Raw genomic sequence first — 19,713 nt, forward strand, 5'->3', positions numbered from 1 at the left:
CTATAGTTTGATCGAGCACTTTTAAATGTCATTTGGATTGAGAAATCTTCTTAATCTATCGTATTTCATCTCATCATTATAATTATTTTAAATTTTCATATAAAATATAATAAATAATCAATTTTTTCAAATCTCAATATAACTTTTAATCTTCTCTCTTCGTGCTATCCCTTTTGCATGGTAGTGCCAAGAAATCTTATAAATGTTACTCAAATGGAGAGAGGGATCAATGATTATCAAACATGATTGTTTTTTAGTGAACACAACGTAGATTCATTCTGAAGCTTACATTCACGTGCAACGTACGAAATCATGCATGTTTTTTGCCTAGGATATTGGTTTGGTTAGGGTCTAGTCTTATAGTTTCACATGTATTGCAAATTTCATCGATTACATATGCCTTGTAATCTAGTTGATCTGAGTTACAAGCGATTTGCAGACCTCGGGTGCACCGCTGCCTTTGTATGCCTTGCAGACGTATGCTGCAAAATTTTGATACTCCTGCATTATGGATAGCAGCCATATATTGATGAATGAGAGAGAGAGAGAGAGAGAGAGAGAGAGGAGGGGGGATGTTTAATAGATTAATTAGGGACTAACCTCTTGGAGTGGATGATTATTCACCACCACCCATGGCACAAATGTATGGGGGGGATTTAGACGGGCAGTTTCATCAGCATACTTCTGCACAAGCTGCATATCAATTTCCTTTTAGACCTCACCATTTAGAGTATAGGAGAAAGCAGCATGTCTCATTCCTTATTGTATATTAAGAAATTTAAAAGTAGAATACTGAATGGCTTCTGAGATCAACAAATCAGTTAGGAAGTAAAAGCTAGGACAATAAGACCAAAGGGTAATGAAAAAAATAAAAAATAAATGAAACCAACCCTTGTTCCATTTCCACTAATATAGCAATCCAAAACGGGTTTCTTGGGCAACCCCAGAGAGTTGAAACAACTTTTCCAGTCTTTTTCCCTTCCTTCAATGGCTAGAAATTCAAAGCAGTATATCAAAGCGTAATGCTTGTTCTGCAATGGAGAATTAGCAATTGAAAGAGAGCTTCAGAACCACATTATGCAAGAAGTCATGTCTCAGGCTTCGAAAGTAACTTTGTAAAGAGCAAAGTTCTTTGAGAGACAATGCTGATGACTTCTGAATGGATGGAAGATTGGTATCTGATTTAGTTATGAACTTCAGAGTAATATGGAATAGAAAGCAGCCATACCACATTTTGCAAGACGTCAATGGCACAGGCTTCCAAAGTATTGAGTATGCATTCATCCGGGCCATGCTACAAAATATTGTCAAAATTCAAATCCAAAATGAGAAACAATCATATCTAAAGATTAAACAGGGTTGTATTGAATGTAATGTCAAACATTTTCATTGATGGAGGTGACATGCCACAGTAACTCTGCCGGTGGCAGTAGGGGCCGTAGGGCATCATCTGCTAGGCTGGATAAATTATATGGGTGCCAAAACATTGGGAATGGAGTAGCTGAGCAGCAAAGAATACATTCCAAAGGTCATGAGGACAAAGAGGGAGGGCCCATATATTGCTAATGAGTGAAGTATGAACTTCACTGTAATGTCATGGGACTGAACCTAATGGTCCCATTTTTTTTATTTGCTTTTATTTACTGCAATGTAATGTTTGTTTTGAAATATTTATTGGGATCCTCCGCCCCCTCTTAGTGTACTTTTTTTCTTTTAATTTCTAATCTACTTTGACCATGGAAAATTTTAGGACTTCAATTGGAGCTTCATCGACCAGTACAATCCCTGTTTGGTTGCAGAGAAAACCATTCAACTGATCATAACACACTTCTTAGTTGAATTTCACTTTGGGCAACTTATTGTTTAAGCAATCAAAACTCTATTTTTTCCTATTTTCCAACAGCTTTTTCAGCAACCAATAATGGAAACCTCATACTTCTGAGCAGAATAAACTATGCACAGTCAAGTCTGCTAGGAATATACATCTGAAGGAAAAAGAACGTCTCTGAGAGAAATCCCGGAGTAAACAAGTTCTAAAACAGCTATTCTCATATGAAGTCTAATAAAAACCAAAATGGGGATGAGAATATGTAACCTGACAAACAATGCTATTGCTAGATTTATTGATGTAAGAGTTGCCCCAGGGAACTAGCCTGAGATTGATGATGTTGATGAGGTCCTCGTAGAAGACTCCCGTGAGGTTTTTCACTATGAAAGTTGCGCAAAATGGACACAACGTATCATAGTAGAGAGATAGATTAACCTTCTGAGAATAAGTAGCAGAGACCTTGAGAGAATCATCAGTTGGGTAAGCAGGAATGGCGTGAAAAGAAGATAGGAGTAAGGACCAGAAGAAAACTATTACACATGTGAAGAGAAAATTGGGAGCAGTCATTTTGTTTGAGAGCGGATACGGTACTGGAGGCTTGTCTAGGAGGTTGTGCATGTATTTATAGTTTGAGCAAGCTCTGCTTTTCAAAGTGTCATGTGAAATTTCGTGTCCCTTTCCTACTAATTCTTCAGTGCAGGAGTTCAATTCCTGAGATTGAGGTTTCTTATTGAGAGATAATAATACGGGTATATACACACTGGTTCGTAAAGAACAAGGAATTATTTATATTTTAAATGATTTAAGCCATGAACTACTTGGTTCATGGATGAACTCTTTCAATGTGGTCCAAAGAAGCTTCCTCCGTACATAACTGCTGAGATCAACACTTTCACGAGAGAATTACCATTTTAAGATGCAACAGAGCTTTCTCTGCAATGTTTCGACCACAATGAGGAGAATTCCAGGCGGCTTGAATGTAGTAGCAGACAAGACTTAAAAACATATAATTATACGTCGGATCAAAGTTATCTATGAATGCTATGCTTTTGTTAATTGATGTGTGCAATAAAAATGCTTGTTAAACAAGTCATGTCTTGGACTAACATTAAGACTTAAGACTTGTGATGACTACAACATTTCATTAATGCTGAAGTCTTGAAATAATGTGTCGATGGTTTAAAAATTACATAACAAGCCGGAAGAGAAGAAAAAGTCATTCCTAACCTACTAAGGTGATACGAGCCTTGAATGGAGTGGTCTAGTGCCTCGAGTAGCGGTCTAGTACTATTGTACAGTGTCGGTGTGTACGTTCATGGCGGTAAAAGGAAATAAGTGCAGAGAAAATAAAAAAGATGGACACACATATTTACGTAATTTGGCATAATACTTACGTTCACGTACTTTTGAAGAGGAGGAATTTACTATAATATTCTTATATACAGTCTCTTATTCCTCACTATACAATGATAGTTTTGGATACGTTTATTAGAGATGAACACCCGTGCTAGAGCTCTTTGTCTAGAGATTGAATGTGGAGTTAAAAGAAGAAGAGAAAACTAGAAAAGAAAGGAAATCCCGTGAAGAAGAGGAGCCTACCCCTTTTAAGTTAAGAGCTGTATCTGCGTACCGTCCTTTCCTCTAAAACGCCCATATCTTTTGACCTGCTGCCCCCATGCCTTCCTAACAATCTTGCTAATAGCCCATCTTACCACCTAATAGCTCATGCCTCCTCTCTCATCTTATGTCTTTTTATCCTCTGGCAACCAACTAGTGGGCTGTGCCTGATCGTTGGGCTTGGGATTTTCCCCTCACATGATGCTTAGACAAGAAAAATTGCTGTTTTAGAAGAGGAATCTCAACTAATGCTTGAACAGTCTGATTGGCAATTGCAAATCTTTTTCTTTAGCATTGTTGTTGATATCGAACAACTTATGGAATAGATTTCTATATCAATTTGTTGTGTCAATAAGCAGATTGTACAGAAATCGTCTATTTTTTCAATTTCTAGAACGTAATAAAATACTTACAGAAATATAATATATCAGCCTAGGAAAACTTTATTTATAAGCTGACATAGATAATACGTAGCAAAATACTTATTTGATTTAATTTAATTATAAAAAAATTAAAATTTTAAATAAAATATTACAATATAAATAATGTGAACGACATGTTTTAAATACCGACTTACAAATAAAACTGTACTCAAATCTTTTTCCCCATTGTTGAATCTCTAAATTTCCATGAAAAAAGAAGGGAAAAAGCAAAGCAAATGACCCTCTTCGTGGTGTTTTTTTTTTTTTTTTGGTTCCAAATGAATCCAAGTTCGCTGAGAAAGCCATTTGGGTAGTTTTGGATTGTCAATACCCTCCAAACGAGAGAGACACTGCATCTTCTTTGAAAGACTGTAAATATGTTGACATTACATGTATACTGGCAGGTTTGAACAGGATTCTGGAAAATGACAGATGTATAATCATTTTCCTTTACATAATCATATTTTAAATAAAGGATTTTCTTTACACCGAGATCCTTCCAGCCCACTCGTACTTGGTCACATCCCGTCGAAATCCTTTTGCTCCCTTTTTCTAAAGAAGACAAGTGACAACCCACAAGTTTTTTTCATCATTGTAAAGAAGGAAAAAAAATATTTTATCTCATTCTATACGGCTCAGGGAATCATACCAAATCCCAATTTGAAACAGAACCGTGAAATGTGAATTTTGAAGGGATAAATCAGACTTCCAAAAAGCTAAATCATCACTCATCATCACATGTTGCCTATTTGTCATTCATAGAAATAGGCCAAACCAGTACAGAGATGTAAAAACTTGTTGGGCCATATATAACTTCAATCAAGAAGAGAGTATTAGAACAGTATGAACTCAGCCAATAAATAATCATTAAGGCATTAGGTGGACCAGCCATGATAATAAAAAGTTTTGAATTGACGTAGATTTTAATGAATCATGAATCACTCTGTTCATCCCCGTTGTGTCCAAGAATCGTTTGCCGGTTTTGGGATCATCTCCTTTCCTGTTGCTGATGATGTAAAGTTTCTTGCTTCATCTGCATAGCAAACTGGATGGAGGGAATTTGCTTTCTCGGTCGAATCCATTTGAAACGAAAGTGATCTGCAGGCCTCAGGTCTAGGATTGCCTTTGTAAGCCTTGCAAATATAGGTCATAAAATTTCCATAGTCCTGCCTCAAGAAAGATACCATTCAGAAAAGAGCTAAAAAAAGTGTCTAGAGCAATGTTGCTTTTCATTCTTCATCATAATGATTAATATGATAAATTTTAAATGATTTTATGGGTCTCTACAACTAAAAGTAAAAGACATTGAAAATAAAATGTGATATGATTGAAGATAACAAAATTAAGAGTAAAGAACAACATTTCTCGAAGGCCAAAGACCAAATATTGACCAACCTCTTGGAGTGGTTGATTATTCACGACAACCCATGGAACAAATCTATGAGGTGGATTAAGCTGAGAAGTTTCCGTAGCATGTTTTTGTTCAATCTGGTGATCAAAATAAATATGGATTTAGCTAATGAAAAACAATGAAACAATGAAGAGTGGACCAAACATGCTATTAGCAAGTGAAACTAACCCTGTTTCCATAGCCACTATTGTAGCAATCTATTGGTACCGTTCCCAAACCTGTCATATCAAAGCAATTGGTCCACTCATTCTGTTTGCCCTCCAAGGTGAGACGTTCAACGCAGTGTATAAATCGAAAATGCCTGACCTGCATCAGACTCAAATTGATACCAAAACATATACAGGTCAGCAAACATGTTTCATTTTCAACTATAATCATAAGCTCTTGTGCTAACTTATCAACCATGCCAAAAGCTTGCGTTTATTTAAAAAAAAAGGGGATATTAATCATTTCGCACCACCAGAAAATTCGTTACAAAGCAATCAAACATACAATCTCTCACAGTTTTAGGTATCATGAAAAGGTATAACAGATTCCATTTCCACCCCTATTTATTAAGTTTGGATCCATTTCTTTGATTTACAAACATGAAAATTAGTATCACTAGTCAGTCAGTAGGGTCACTGAAGATCACAATCAAAGGTTGAATATTGAAGAAACAAAAAAAAAAAACCCCCGATACTAAAGGCATTGGAGGGCCTTACCACATCAGGATAGATGGTAATGGTGCAGGCTTCAATGGTGTTCAGCAAGCATTCATCTGGCCCATGCTGCAAAATTGGTAAAAATGGATATTAATTGAAATAAATATAATTTTTTTGCTGTATGAAATATATCTAATTACAGCACATACATAATGAACATCTTTGTTGTTTGTTTGTTTGCTTTTACTAAATCAGTTGCTTCTGTTTATTTTTAATACCTAATGGCTCGTGCAGGGGGCCCATAATAATTTAAAGGCCACCATGAATTGTCCGGTGCCCTGTCAGTCTAGACGTATTAAAGTTTACACAGTGAACCTCCAGAACAGAAAACTTAGGATTGGCCACTTGAGAATTTTAAATTTTAATATATTGTTTTAAAATTTAAAAAAAATTAAGAAAAATTTGAATTATTTATTATATTTTATATGAAAATTTGAAAAAATTATAATAATAAAATAAAAATTTTGAATTTGAGATGAGAATTTTGTAGGGCCAAATCAAAGGTTAATCTAAATCATTAATTATTATTACTATAAATAGAGTTGAAAGAAAATAATTTTATAGTGCGTTTTATTTTATGTTTCTGCATAATGCATGTAACGTGTAGCAGTTATTATATCGATTTTTCTCTTTTATGAAAATTTATAGTAATTATATCCACAACTTCTGAGGATCTCTCTGTAAAGATTAGAACCTACAATTTGTTATCCACCATTTTGTTAACACAAAGTGATCAAAGACATATCAATTAACTACAAATCAACGGATTTATTACGCAAGTTAATAGAACATATGATAATTGTTTGGTGATTCACTCGTTTGAGTTTCTAATCAATTATCGATTCGGAAAGGAAAATAAAAATGAGTACAAGAACAGGACAATTAGCTGCTGCTTGTGCTTTCTTCCCACTATTAAGATTAATTGAAATGTAATACTTGAAAACTAAATAAACAATCCCAAATGAATATATGTATACACACACACAGAGGAGGAATATGACGATGATGGAGAAGGAGAAGTGACCTGGCAAACGAAGTTGCCGTCCGATTGGATCCAGGCATTGCCCCACGGGATCATCCTGAGATTGACGACGGAGATGAGGCCGTTCTGGAAGATCTTCACCAGATAACTCACTATGAAATTCGCACAGTAAGGACACAGAGTTTCATAGTAAAGCGAGACGGTGACTTTGTCGGACGAAAGAGAATAGGTTGGGGTAGTGAACGAAACCAAGATGTTCATCAGAACAAGGGTAGTGAGAAATCGTCTACAAGCAGCCATTTGCTATGGGTCTCCTCTACTTCTGTCGAACTGCGTACTGTGAAAGAATTTGATTGGGGAACTCTGCGAGAATAATACCAAACGATTGGAATTCGCTTGTGCCGCTGCTCCAACGAACGTTACAGTGGCAAGTCCGATGCGTTGCTCAACTTTTTATTTATTCTTTCTGTGATTGAATTTCCAAGATATTCTCTTCTTTTCTTCAGTGACCCTTTTTCTATCTTCCACAGAACAGAAGACGAGGTGCGTCCCAAGGAAGGAGTGGCCTCCACATATCCAAGAGTCTCGCTTTTAAAGCTGTCTGAGCCTGAGCTCCAGCGTCCTCCACAAACTTTTGTCTTCTGCCTTCTTCTTTTTCCCTGCTAAATTGTGCTTGTCTCAAGCTAATTCTCATGGCTTCTAATGATATATTTTTAATAATTATATTTATCTAATTTTTAATTACATAAAATTTTAAAAATTATCATTAAATACTCTCGAGTTTCGGTTAGGTCCACTAAAATTTTACTAAAAACATTCTGCTTAAAAAATATATAGACAAGATTGTTTTAAGTATAATAAATAAATTTACTTTTACATCATTCTCTCATGTGCACTTTGGGTATTCAGTTGAGAGGAGATAATTTTAAATAAAAATTAAAAATTAAATAAAATATTGTTAGAATATTATTTATTATTATTTTAAAATTAAAAAAAATTAAATTATTTATTATATTTTATGTAAAAATTTAAAAAATTATAATAATAATATGAGATGAAACGGTCATCTGTCTTATCTATTCATTTTTTAATCAATATATCGAATAAATTTCTAACAAGACATTAACCAAAGTCATCAAAAACTACTTAATAATAGCTATGATTGTAATGTATCCTTTACACTGCTTATTAATTACTCTTAAAATCCTTTATTTTGTTTAGAAAAGGGAAATGATATTTATAATAATAAAATGTATAAATCTCACTTATTTAATTTAAAAAAAATGAATAAATATTAAATTTATATTAAAAAAATTAATATTTTAATAATAAATCCCTATAACTATATCTAAAAAGTTGCCGGCCTTAACCTCACCGTTCCTCAACATATAAGCAAGAACGTGATGATCTTGGTCCGAAAGCGGATGTAAACCTACATATAAGGAAGGGCCTTTCAGCTCGATGGGGTTTTTGTCAGAGTGGGCTTATAATAGATGAAAGATTGAGCCCAAAGAGCCCAGAATCCACCATAACCATCTACTTTGAACTTTCCCTACTGACCTGTGTCTTCCCAGAAGGGCATCCATAATAATCCATATCAATATACTCCAAGTTCCACCACTTGGATATCTGGTACAAGAGACCTCTAATCCCCATCACTCTCGTCGACCTCCTATCCATCACGAATCGGTTTTACTCAAAATTACAAACCCCACAAGTTTTCTTCACGCACACACAAACACAGACACACTCTTTCTTGAATCATAGGCAACCGGCGGATCGGTAAGAACTCCCCCTACTTATTTTCATTGATATGTTCTGAAAAATGTTATCTTTTATTTATTTATCCTCTGTTAGAATATGACCACATCCAAACAAATGCATACCAAAAGATCTCATGTATGTCCATACAGCTGGTGTTTCACTGTTTCTCCTTTTTTTTCGTTGTTTTGGTCTCTTTTGAGTCCAACAGGTACAAGATTAATGTCGATGGATAGGGGACGGAACACATCATTATGTCCTGTATCGACTTATCTTCTGTTAAAAGGAAGGGGAGGCTCAACAGGAGCTAATGCTTTCTTCATTAGGGGTGAATGTAAGTCGTGATAATTAGTCAACTATTGGAGGATGCTTCGGGAAAAAAACTCCAAAAAAGATGAATGCCATTTATTTCTGAGGATCAATACTCTGTTAATTCTCTCTCTGTTTGTGTCCATTTGAATGGTATTGCTACATGTCTGGAACTGTTCATCAAACTAATGTCATGTTTGTGTGTGTACTGTGAGGCAGATACCAATTGGTTAAAATTATATCTGGGTTAAGGCCATGGCCCATGGAAGTTTTTATGTGTAGAAGAAGCAATGGATCAGATAACATGTGGTGGGGAGTGCTGTCCTCTTGATTCATACATCAAGCATTGGAATAAAGATGTCAAGGTAAATACTTGCTTCTACTACAGGTTTTCAATTAATTTTTCTGCTTGTTTGAGCTGAAAAATACTAAAATAGCAAGGGGCTAAAACTAACGATCTTGCTTGATAATCTTGGAACATTTGAGTGCATTAATTGATAGAATCTGCTTGGTTAATTAACCTGACTGATACGACATCTTATAGGATTATCTTTTTTGCCGAATCTGAATTGGTAAATAGTTCAAAAAAATTCCCTTGGGAAGTTCAAACAAATATAGTATTTGCATACTGTAAAACCTTAGTTTATAGGTGCATATTCCCCTGTAATCTCTATCACCCACTGGAGTTTCTTTTTTAGCAGAGAATGTTTAGGATTTTCTACAACCTTAGCATCCAAGTTCAAAACAAGTGGGATTGGACAGTCTCTGGTTTCAGTATCGTAATGGAGAAAGTCCAGGCTGATTCTGCTGCAAGGGAAGCCGGCAAGAAAGCGCGAAGGGAGGCACAGAAGAGAGCTGAGGCGGAGAAAGACCTTCTCCGGTCCAGTTCATGTGGCAAGCAAATTTGTCATGTTCTGGACCATCTTTTTGCATTGAACTACATGTTTTTCTCTCGTCAAAGTAGGAGTCATTACACCTTGGATCAGTCGGATTCTGGTACTAATGCAAGAATATACTTTTGTTTGTATGGGAGGATGGCAAAATTAGATGAAAAATTCGCTTTTTTAGAGCAATTTATTATTATTAGTATCATTTTATTTTATTTTTTAGAGCAATTTTATCATTAGTTTGGTAACTTGGGTTATTTGGCAGGTGAACCTACTGACCAATTTTCTTACTCTTTTTCCTTTTAAAATGAATATTAGTATTTGTCCTCTCTCGTTCCATGAAAAATAAACACATTTCTAAAATGGCTAATCATTTAACCGGATGTAAAACAAGATTTTCGAAACACCAAGCTCGATCTACGAGACAATTTCCGAGAATTTCCAGCGACGTACTAGTACGAGGAACAGGATGCTTTCCGTTAATATTATAATATTTTCACCGGGGTGTTACGTGTGATCTGCTAATAGGGGCGAAAAGGCTTTCACGAGACAGCAACTGCAAAATACGTGTAACGAGATCTCAGCTTCTCCCTATGTATGCGACTCTTTGGACGAGGACATTTGTCCCCTTGCCTATTCTGAATGCGATAAATATCAAGTCTGAGTGCGAAAAATATCAAGTCCTGGAGCCCAATGGGAAAAATTCCCGAACCAGAGAGACTGAACACAGGGAAGGAAAGTAAAGAGAAACAAGATAACAGAAGGGCCGGGAAAATGGAAGATGGTCTACTAGGAGCTGAAAGCCTGGAGCATTCCATGAACCTCACTCCAAAAGGAGGCTCCAAAGAGGTAGATGATCGTAAAGAAGAAGATGATAAGAAAGAAAATGAAGCTAAAGGAGGAGAAGAAAGGCCAAGTGGATTTATAAACCATCTTCTCTCTAACTTGGTGTCTGGAGGGGAAGGTCAAGAAGAAAAGGCAGGTGAAAAAGTTGATGAAGAGAAGAGAGGCATCGTGAGTGAGGAGGGTGTTGATCATGAAGATAAGGGAGGTGGGTTTATAAGCCATCTTATCTCCAACTTGGTCTCTTCTCATAGTCCGAAAGCAGGGAAAGATAGGGAACAAAAGGTGGAAGCTTTCGAAGGTGACAATGGGGGCTCTAAAGCAGAGGAAGATGCAGGTAGTGATAGTAATGGTGTAGGGCTCCGGAAAGGGAAGTCAAAAGAGAAGAGTGGTGGTGGAGGTATCATCGAAAACCTAGTCTCCCACTTGCCTGCTCCACTTCAAGGTAAATCCTTTTAGCCATTATGCATTTACGGCAATGTTTTTGGTAAAATCAACCAAATAAAGAACCATTTACAATTTTCTTTTTTAATGTGACTTGATATTCCAATTTTCAACATTTTTATGGGATGCTGTCAGATATGAACTTCATATTTCGTCCGAGACTTGGGACTCGTTTTGAGTTCTCTGACTCAGTGTTTCCGAGGGTTTTATTATCTTTATTATGATGAAGATAATCTTATGGCAAACGGACGGAGATTACAAATTCCAAGAATATATCTTGGCAACCCCGGGGGACAACCACCCCTATATAAAGCAACTGAGCAACACAAAATCATGCTAGACCATTAGAACAGATCCACAGAACAAAGCCAAGAGCACCCATAACCCGTGTCTTCTTAACAAACCTATAGCATTAACAAGGCCCATGTACGCATCAATAGCAGCAGAAGCAATAATCTAGCAATTCTTAACAAAACCTGCATATTAGTAAGAATGTTCCCAGCCCCAGTAACCAGTCAAGATACAACAGTCAACACACATTGACCTGATACGCATCAATAAAATAGGCAGTGGCTCCCCTTCATCCAAGAGACAGACATCCACTAAAATAGCTCCTTTATCCCTACTGAGTAAAATATATATATATTTTTTAATAATTAATAAGAATTTTATTATCATGAATAGGCATAGCCCAAGTACACAGAAAGTAAACAAAGGAAATACTTACTACACTCTAGAAAACAGGAAAACTAAAACAGAAATAAGTTCAGTACATTCTCATCATTCCTTACGAAGATCTTGCCCACAAACTCAAAGTAGAAAAGAAAAAGTTTCGAAAATCTTCAAAAGAGCTCTCCTTGTCTTCAAAACATCTTCCATTTCTTTCTAGCCATAGATCCCACATTAAACACAAAGGAATCATTCTCCACCTGGCCGCCAACATCTTTTCTCACCTCATAACAACGCCAACATGTAAGAAGCTCCACTACTTCCTTAGGCATCACCCAAAATAAACATGTCCGACCAATAACCTCATACCACAGAGTTTGCCAGCTCACAATGTAAAAAAATATGATTTACAGATTTTCCATCCTTCTTGCACATGACACACCAATCGGCTATACACAAACCGCGTTTTCTAAGATTATCTGTAGTCAATACTTTCCCTAGAGCAACCACCCAACTGAAGAACGCCACCTTAGTAGGTACCTTTGCCCTCCAAATGCTTTTCCATGAAAATACACAGCCAAAATGACAATTAAGCACCTTATAATAAGAATTGATTGAAAACCTGAAATTTCCAGCATAGTCCCACAATGGCCTATCCTCTCTTCCCTGCATCACTTTTAAATTATACATCATTCCCAAAAAATCTGAAACAACATTAACTTCCTAGTCATTTGGATTTGTAATAAAGTCAACTTTCCATAAAATATTATTATCTGTACATTGAAGATAATCTGCCACAGAAACATTTTGATTCCTTGCCAGCCTGTAGAGAGATGGAAAATCTAATTTAAGAGTTGATTCCCCACACCAAATTTCATGCCAAAAGAGAGTCCTCTTCCCTCCCCCCACCTTAAATTTAATATGTTTAGAAAACTCCCCCCAACCTTTCCTAATAAACTTCCATAAACTCACCTCATATGCTCCTCTAACTTCTTTAGAACACCAATCCCCCCACCCACTCCCATATGTAACATCAACAACAATCTTCCATAAAGCATCTCTCTCTTTGTGACATCTCCAAAGTCATTTCCCAAGTAGTGCTTATTAAACAGCCTCAAATTTCTAACCCCCAATCCTCCACAAAAAACTGGTTGACAAACCTTGTTCCAACTAACCAAATGAAACTTCTTTTCCTCTCCTTTTCCTTCCCATAAGAAATTACGATAGATATTCTCAATTCTCCTAGCAACCCCAGCTGGCAAATGAAAAAGTGAAAGAAAATACGTGGAAAGATTAGACAATATACTCTTTATCAAAGTAATTTTTCCCCCTTTAGACAAATATATATTTTTCCATCTAGCCAACCTTTTCTCGATCTTCTTAATCCCAATCCCATGTCAAAACAGATTCGTGAGAAGCACCCAATGGAAGACCAAGATACTTAAGCAACAGTGCAGCAATCTTACACTCCAAAATATTAGCCAAATCTGAAATATTGCCCAGCACCCACATGAACAATTTCATACTTGTTTAAGTTAATCCTTAGGCCCGAGACAGCTTCAAAACATAAGAACAATGCTCTCAAAGATCGAATATGTTCTTGGTTGGGCTCGCTGAAAATCAATGTGTCATCGGCAAAAAGACGACGAGATAATTTAATGCTATTCCTTTCCTCATTTCCCACCCGACAAGTGCCTTCCTTCAACCGCCACTTCCAACATTCTACTCAACGCATCCATGACAAGGACAAAAAGAAAAGGAGATAGCGGATCTCCTTGTCTCAAACCATGTGAACTATTAAAGAACTCAACCAGATTGCCATTTACCAAAATGGAAAATCTTGACGTCGACATGCAGTGTTTGATCCACGTACACCATTTCTCCCCAAAACCATATCTCCCAAGCAAATACAAGAGAAAATCCCAACTAACATGGTCATATGCTTTTTCCGTGTCCAACATGGCCCCTTGCACCCAGAGGTTTAATTCTGAGATGTTGATGGTTCTTGGAGGGGAGGAGGAGGTAGAGGCAAGTGAGTCAGGTGAGCAGAGGGAGTCTGATGATGAAATGGACCGTGATCCGTTGTGTTCTATCCTTCCAGAAATTGATTGGCCCAATTCCTCATCCAAATGAGGAAGGTGGATGAAATTAAGGATTGTGTGGGAATCTCGTGTCAGATATGAGGATCAATTTAGAGCACTTTTCATGGCTATAGAGGCTGGTCAACCTTCCTTGGCTAGATCTGCTCTAAAGAAGGAGAGGGAATTGAAAAGGTTATCGTGCTCTATTAATTATAATACAAAGGGAGGAAGTGCCTTCGGAGATAAAGGCAAGGAGAGGGTTGTTTATAGTCATCCATGAAACCAACAATCATCTCTTGGAATGTGAGGGGGGCTGAACAACTATAGAAAACGTCTTCAGGTTAAGAATATGACTCGTAAGTGGAGAGCTGATGTTATTTTTTTCCAAGAAACCAAGTTGAAGTTGGTTAATCAATCAATTGTGAACAGTTTATGGAGCTGTCAATGTGTGGGATGGATTGAATTGGTTTCGAAAGGGGCCTCGGGTGGTATTTTAGTTATTGTGGGATTGGAGGTTAGTGGAAATAGTAGATCATTATGTGGGCTTAATGAAAATCCCATCATCCAATTAGTCCCTAAGTAAATCAATCAATCCATTATTCAGTGGATTTTTAAGAAAGCCTTCATAGAGCCGATTCTTATCCTCACATAGTTTAGTATTTTCATTGGAACATCAGCCTTTCTTGTGGGCTTTTCAGCAAAGAATCTCAGGTTCCAATCTTTCCAAATGGAGTAGACAAATGCTGCCAACATCAGCCTTGCCATCAGGGACAGCAACTATTTACCCTCAAGTTTATTTGGGAAATTTCTTTAGATATATGTAATTTTTTTAACATGATTTAACCTAGTTGAATGTATTCTAATTTCTGTGCATAGATTGACTTTTTGATCATATCTTAATGACCAGATGACGTGGCTCCCCCGCCGGACGAGGCCTCCATACTAATTCACTCCATCATTCATGACTGAGAAGCACACAACTGGCATTGATTTTTAGGATTGCTCATTTAGAAACGCTAGACTGCCATTCGATGTATTTCATCTTTCATTTTCTTTTGTTTTTATAATACTTTTTTTCCCTCTCATTTGTTAAGATAAACTTTTGGAGTTGTGAAAGATTTTTTCCCAAATTTGTTGTCCGTGTCATTGGCGCTTGGGTCTTTTAGTCTGCTCTTATTGGAAAAGCAGTTTGGCCCACTTTGTTGCGATTTTTGTGGGGCCTTTCACTCTCTCTCTTATGGTGATTATTTTAAGCACTCGTCTCAATGGTTGTAATGCATGTTAGATGGGATTGCCTGAAAATTAAACAGTTATTAAAGATCTGAGAAGCTCATCCCTACTGCACGTATAGTGGCGGGGTGTTCTTTTTCCTAATCAAGCTGCACATATTAGAGGAAAAACAAATATTTTAAACTGATCAGTTATGAGAGATCTTTCATAATGTAATGCTTCAGAATAAGGAGTTGGTGGGCGCTCACTGTGCAATGTGATGCTCACATTGGGTTGTCATAGAGTAAGATGGGGTTGTGCTTGCTAAAGAGCTGATCGGAGTTATCTCCTAGCCTATGAAAGAACTTTGATTTCGAACCTGAAAGTTCTTTTAGGATTCTATATCGGATATCATTGTCTAGGGATGTTTTTTGATTTGTCCAAAAGAGTGATTGGGAAGAGCCAAGATTTGATCTTGGCAGTAGAGATTTTGAGTTCTAGGCAAATTAAGACATTGGGATTTTTGGATTGCTGTTTATACCGAAGTGTGTGGACGGTGGGTGCAGGTTGCTGTTGCGTCTATTGCGATGCTTTGGGTCGGTTTCTCGTGAGTAGGTTAAGCTATACTGCCAAGGCGGACATGATGGCAGTAGAACCCCAGAATCTCTGCACTGCAGCAATGGGGTTTTGCAAGGTTTTACAGAGCAGGGGAGGCATATGCATTACCAGAGCCTCGACTTCCAGAGCCAAACATAACGACAACCACAATGCCTTGTAGGACGGTTGACACCAGCCAAAACTATCAGAAAGCGATGGGGAAAAAAATGTCGCCTTTGTGATTGAAGCTGAAGAGGAGAGAGCCCCGAAATATGTATTCATGCAATGAATAGAAATTTGTGGAGGAGTTGACAAAACTAAAAATATAACTCATTAATATAACACATTCTGCCATTGTTACAGCTGAGATCAATCCTCATATGTCACAAAGAAGTTTGATGTATTTTGCCGTAACAAGTCTTATTCTCTCGGATTTTTCACTCTTAACCATCTTCACCTAAACAGTTTCTATATATAAAACCACCCGAGAACTCAGCAGTACGGAGTAGACTACAACCAAGAGCTAAAACAACACCATGATTCTTCAAAATGCCTCTTCACCCTTATGGAGGAGCATCTGATCAAAGTGCCACACTCCTGCAAGCCACCAAACAATAATTACAGTTCAAAAAACTGAAAAGTAGGGGACTGAGAAAGAAGACACAGAAGGTGTTCTTTGAAAAATGAAAAAAAAAAGGTTGGGGGGGGGGGGGGGGGGGGGGGGGGGAGGGGGGGAGTCTTTGAAATCTGAATCATACCATGTCCTTTACCGACCATCCTCAGTTGAGCAACATACTCTGCTATCTTCTTAATGGCTTCAACCTATAAAATAACCAGGAAATACGTGTTCAAGCATAAATATAAGACGTCTTTCCATCCTTCTTTATTGTTTGTTTGTGTTTTCTTGCTTTATAGGAAATTAAGAACAAGATATTCTTTAAGGCACCATTTAGACATAAAAAGAATTTGCTTATTTCAACTCCAGGGGATTACATCACAGACTATGAAGAAATGAACTCAAGGTTCACCTGCTCTGATAAAAACTCTCTCTCAATGAATTCTGTCATTTGGGGATCATTGTTGCTATCTGCTACCTGTCATTCGTAAAAAAAAAATAAAAAGGTTATCTCATAGGAGGAACAAGTTACAAGGGTAAACAATGCTAACTTGACCCAGAAAGGTGAATACGTATTACATGGTGCAAGTTCAGAAGCTTTTCGTTCACTAACTTCTCCAAAGCCAATGCCAATTCCATAGCTGAAATAAAAAGAGGCACCAAGTTGTTGGAATGTGTAAATTACATCATTTGCTCGAAATATAAACAAAGATTGTCGCCTCCATGCAGTATAAAACAAACAATTAATGAAAACATATATAGCTAAAAGGGCAAAGTCTCTCAGAAATGGCAGAAGAGGTTGGTTTCCCACTCGTGTTCATTTCCTTTTGGCAATTGATCAACTTCATCGGATCAAAAGAAAAGGCATATATAAATCTCGATCTCTGTATGTAAACCAGAGATATTGGACTGTCAAACCATATCTCTTACACATCTATATGCATGATGATCGAGGACAGGTGAAAAATCTCACCATACAAAGCATCTCCTTTCTCTGCATGATCGAATTCTGATGGGGGCGTCACTATAGAGTGTAGTAGTACTTTTCCACCGCGTATGTTCTAATTAATTACGATACCAAGCAGTACTGTACTGTTAGATCTTCCGACCAAAGACAAAAACACCACATTAAAAAGAAACCATCTTTTCAAGACATTTGGGACCAACCTGGTATTTGATCAACTTTTCAGCATGCTCTCTTTCTTCTTCACTTGATTCCTCGAAAAACCTGATCGTCGCAACAAATTAATTAGCCAGCCATGCATTAACTCGTATGAATACATCGATAAATTACAAGTTGGAATGGTGCTGTTTTTTACTTGGCGAGGCCCTTGAGAGCTATGTTGTCCCTGTCGAAGTACGCAAACAAGGCATGGTACACATATGACACGTTGTATTCCACACTGCAACACAAGGGAACCAGAACAACGTGAGAAAAAACGAGAAACCCGCTCATAATTAGATACTAAAATTAATACGTAATATTATAGTAACATAACATGTAATATTATAATATGATAATATGTAATTAGCCCCGTGTCTATTATAAAAATAAGTTAGATATTAATATATAAGTAAAATTAACAGTGAATAATTTATTTTTAATTTTTAATTTTTTCAAAAAATTATATTTGAAAATTTTTTCCAAAAAATTATATTTGAAAATTCAGAAAAAATTCTTTCTTAAATAGACTAAATATAAAGCTAAAAAGAAAAAAAATTCTAAGTTGAAAGTCTAAATTCGACTCCAATCCCGACAACTGTATCAGAACCTACATAAATTAAAATTAGAGTTTAAGATTCTGTTTGGCCATAAAAAAATTTTTTAAATATAAAATTTTTATTTCATCGTTACAATTTTCTCAAATCTCCATATAAAATATAATAAAAAATTTAATTTTTTTTAAAATTTTAATATAATAATAATATTAAAATATAATATTTTAATATTTAATCTTAATACTCAAAATTTTTATCTAAAAAATTTCAGTAACCAAGCATAACTTTTAATCTAATCTCAAAATAAGATAAGAATATTAGCTTCTAATAATAAAGAAAATAAAAAATAATTTATATAAATCACAAATCAAATAGATAAATTCCATTCAACTCTTTTTAAACTTGTAAAAAAATAATACTCTGTTTGATTGCAGAAAATAATTCTTTGTTTGATATCAGAAATAAGATGGAATGTTTTAAATAATAATATATAAAATTTTATTATAATATAATTTTTTAATATTAATTTTATATTAAAATTTAAAAATAATAAATTATTATTAATTTTATATTAAAAGTTAAAAAAATTATAACAATAAATTAAGATAAAATAATATTTTTAATTTTATGTAACTAATCCAACCTAAATCTTACTTTAAAAAAAAAGTAAAAAAATATTAATTTTTATTAAAGAGACTTATTTTTATAAAGAAATTATATGAAAATTATCTATTTAAAATTTCTATATAATATTATTTAAAAAAAATATAATTATAAATATAATTATATATTAATATATACATCAATGATCAAAAAATAATTTTTTATTAAAAATAATAGTAATTTAAATTTTAAATATAAAAATATCAATATTATTATATAAATTAATATGCAAACTTTATATTACTTTTAAAAAAATATTGCAGACCTGCCGTGATATTTTAAAATTAGAAATTTAGGAGAAATTAAGCACCGTTTTTCATTATATCGTACGAAAGACGATGCAGAGATATGCAAACAGAAGATAACAAACAAAATATAAATATATATATATATATATATATATATATTATATGTATAAAATATATACACACATATATATATTATATATACGCACTTGATCTGCTCGTTGATGGCCGCTTCACACTCCTCTGAATAGCGCTGCCGAGCGATGGAAACTTGAGGTGACACCGGGACGAGGTGATCCTCCTTCTTGAGCTCTTGAAATGGCTGAAACACCACTCCAGTGAGAGGTGCATCAACTATCTCGTTTAATGAAGAAACAACGAATTTGTTTCTTCCTCCTTGCATAAAGGTTACAGAAGCAGTGGACGAAGAGAAAGAATAGTTCAAGAAAGATGCAGATGCTGGAGCAGTTCTAGTTGTGAAGACAAATGGGCTTCTATGTCCATGAGCATCCCCTCTCATGGAACAGAGAGAAGAGGCTGAAACTGAAAAGGGTTTCAGAAACATTGTTAATTGCGGGATGCTTGCAACTACAGAAGACAGAAATTAATTGTTAAGAAGAATGGAATTGAAGAAGCAATGAGCAAGGAAGAGAGGGATCATGTATATAGTGGTGGTGAAGAACTGTTCGAAGAATTCAAGATGGAT

General features: G+C 35.7%; 4 protein-coding genes across 6 annotated transcripts; 1 reads left to right on the forward strand and 3 right to left on the reverse strand.

Moving 5' to 3' along the window:
- Positions 1-220: 220 nt before the first annotated feature.
- Positions 221-2,504, reverse strand: LOC122275397 (gamma-interferon-responsive lysosomal thiol protein-like). 2 transcript variants are annotated; one of them, XM_043084430.1, is made up of 5 exons: positions 2,096-2,460; positions 1,229-1,294; positions 891-1,031; positions 601-693; positions 221-501 (listed from the first exon to the last, which is right to left on the reverse strand). In XM_043084430.1, exons 1-5 carry the CDS (start codon positions 2,444-2,446, stop codon positions 409-411), a joined length of 744 nt encoding a protein of 247 aa, XP_042940364.1. In that variant the 5' UTR covers positions 2,447-2,460; the 3' UTR covers positions 221-408. The 2 variants fall into 2 exon arrangements, with proteins under 2 accessions (XP_042940364.1, XP_042940365.1); XM_043084431.1 differs by lacking the exon at positions 891-1,031 and having other exon boundaries at positions 2,096-2,504.
- Positions 2,505-4,573: 2,069 nt separating this feature from the next.
- Positions 4,574-7,644, reverse strand: LOC122274982 (gamma-interferon-responsive lysosomal thiol protein-like). The gene is made up of 5 exons (XM_043083871.1): positions 7,007-7,644; positions 5,983-6,048; positions 5,447-5,584; positions 5,263-5,355; positions 4,574-5,033 (listed from the first exon to the last, which is right to left on the reverse strand). The coding sequence occupies exons 1-5, from the start codon at positions 7,262-7,264 to the stop codon at positions 4,815-4,817; spliced, it is 774 nt and encodes a 257-aa protein (XP_042939805.1). The 5' UTR covers positions 7,265-7,644; the 3' UTR covers positions 4,574-4,814.
- Positions 7,645-10,326: 2,682 nt separating this feature from the next.
- LOC122276394 lies at positions 10,327-16,281 on the forward strand. Of its 2 annotated transcripts, none has more exons than XM_043086068.1 (2): positions 10,327-11,209; positions 15,734-16,281. In XM_043086068.1, the coding sequence occupies exons 1-2, from the start codon at positions 10,615-10,617 to the stop codon at positions 15,943-15,945; spliced, it is 807 nt and encodes a 268-aa protein (XP_042942002.1). In that variant the 5' UTR covers positions 10,327-10,614; the 3' UTR covers positions 15,946-16,281. The 2 variants fall into 2 exon arrangements, with proteins under 2 accessions (XP_042942002.1, XP_042942003.1); XM_043086069.1 differs by lacking the exon at positions 15,734-16,281 and adding an exon at positions 14,866-15,088 and having other exon boundaries at positions 10,540-11,209.
- On the reverse strand, positions 16,073-19,649 carry LOC122276393 (ferritin-3, chloroplastic-like). Its single transcript, XM_043086067.1, has 8 exons — positions 19,217-19,649; positions 17,700-17,783; positions 17,548-17,608; positions 17,354-17,441; positions 16,960-17,021; positions 16,793-16,858; positions 16,523-16,586; positions 16,073-16,361 (listed from the first exon to the last, which is right to left on the reverse strand). Exons 1-8 carry the CDS (start codon positions 19,570-19,572, stop codon positions 16,309-16,311), a joined length of 834 nt encoding a protein of 277 aa, XP_042942001.1. The 5' UTR covers positions 19,573-19,649; the 3' UTR covers positions 16,073-16,308.
- Positions 19,650-19,713: the final 64 nt, after the last annotated feature.

The sequence above is a fragment of the Carya illinoinensis genome, chromosome 9 (genome assembly GCF_018687715.1).
Source record: "Carya illinoinensis cultivar Pawnee chromosome 9, C.illinoinensisPawnee_v1, whole genome shotgun sequence".
Lineage (NCBI taxonomy): Eukaryota > Viridiplantae > Streptophyta > Magnoliopsida > Fagales > Juglandaceae > Carya > Carya illinoinensis.

Coding starts and splice junctions, on each gene's coding strand:
- LOC122274982 (XM_043083871.1), bottom strand. CDS start 7,264: ATGGCTGCTTGTAGACGATTTCTCACTACCCTTGTTCTGATGAACATC. Junction 6,049..7,006: donor ACGGCAACTTCGTTTGCCAG/GTCACTTCTCCT, acceptor CCAATTTTGCAG/CATGGGCCAGATGAATGCTT. Junction 5,034..5,262: donor ATAATCAACCACTCCAAGAG/GTTGGTCAATAT, acceptor TTCTTGAGGCAG/GACTATGGAAATTTTATGAC.
- LOC122276393 (XM_043086067.1), bottom strand. CDS start 19,572: ATGTTTCTGAAACCCTTTTCAGTTTCAGCCTCTTCTCTCTGTTCCATG. Junction 17,442..17,547: donor AAAAGTTGATCAAATACCAG/GTTGGTCCCAAA, acceptor GTAATTAATTAG/AACATACGCGGTGGAAAAGT. Junction 16,587..16,792: donor GAGAGTTTTTATCAGAGCAG/GTGAACCTTGAG, acceptor GTTATTTTATAG/GTTGAAGCCATTAAGAAGAT.
- LOC122275397 (XM_043084430.1), bottom strand. CDS start 2,446: ATGCACAACCTCCTAGACAAGCCTCCAGTACCGTATCCGCTCTCAAAC. Junction 1,295..2,095: donor GCAATAGCATTGTTTGTCAG/GTTACATATTCT, acceptor AATATTTTGTAG/CATGGCCCGGATGAATGCAT. Junction 502..600: donor ATAATCATCCACTCCAAGAG/GTTAGTCCCTAA, acceptor TCCATAATGCAG/GAGTATCAAAATTTTGCAGC.
- LOC122276394 (XM_043086068.1), top strand. CDS start 10,615: ATGGGAAAAATTCCCGAACCAGAGAGACTGAACACAGGGAAGGAAAGT. Junction 11,210..15,733: donor CTTGCCTGCTCCACTTCAAG/GTAAATCCTTTT, acceptor CGGTGGGTGCAG/GTTGCTGTTGCGTCTATTGC.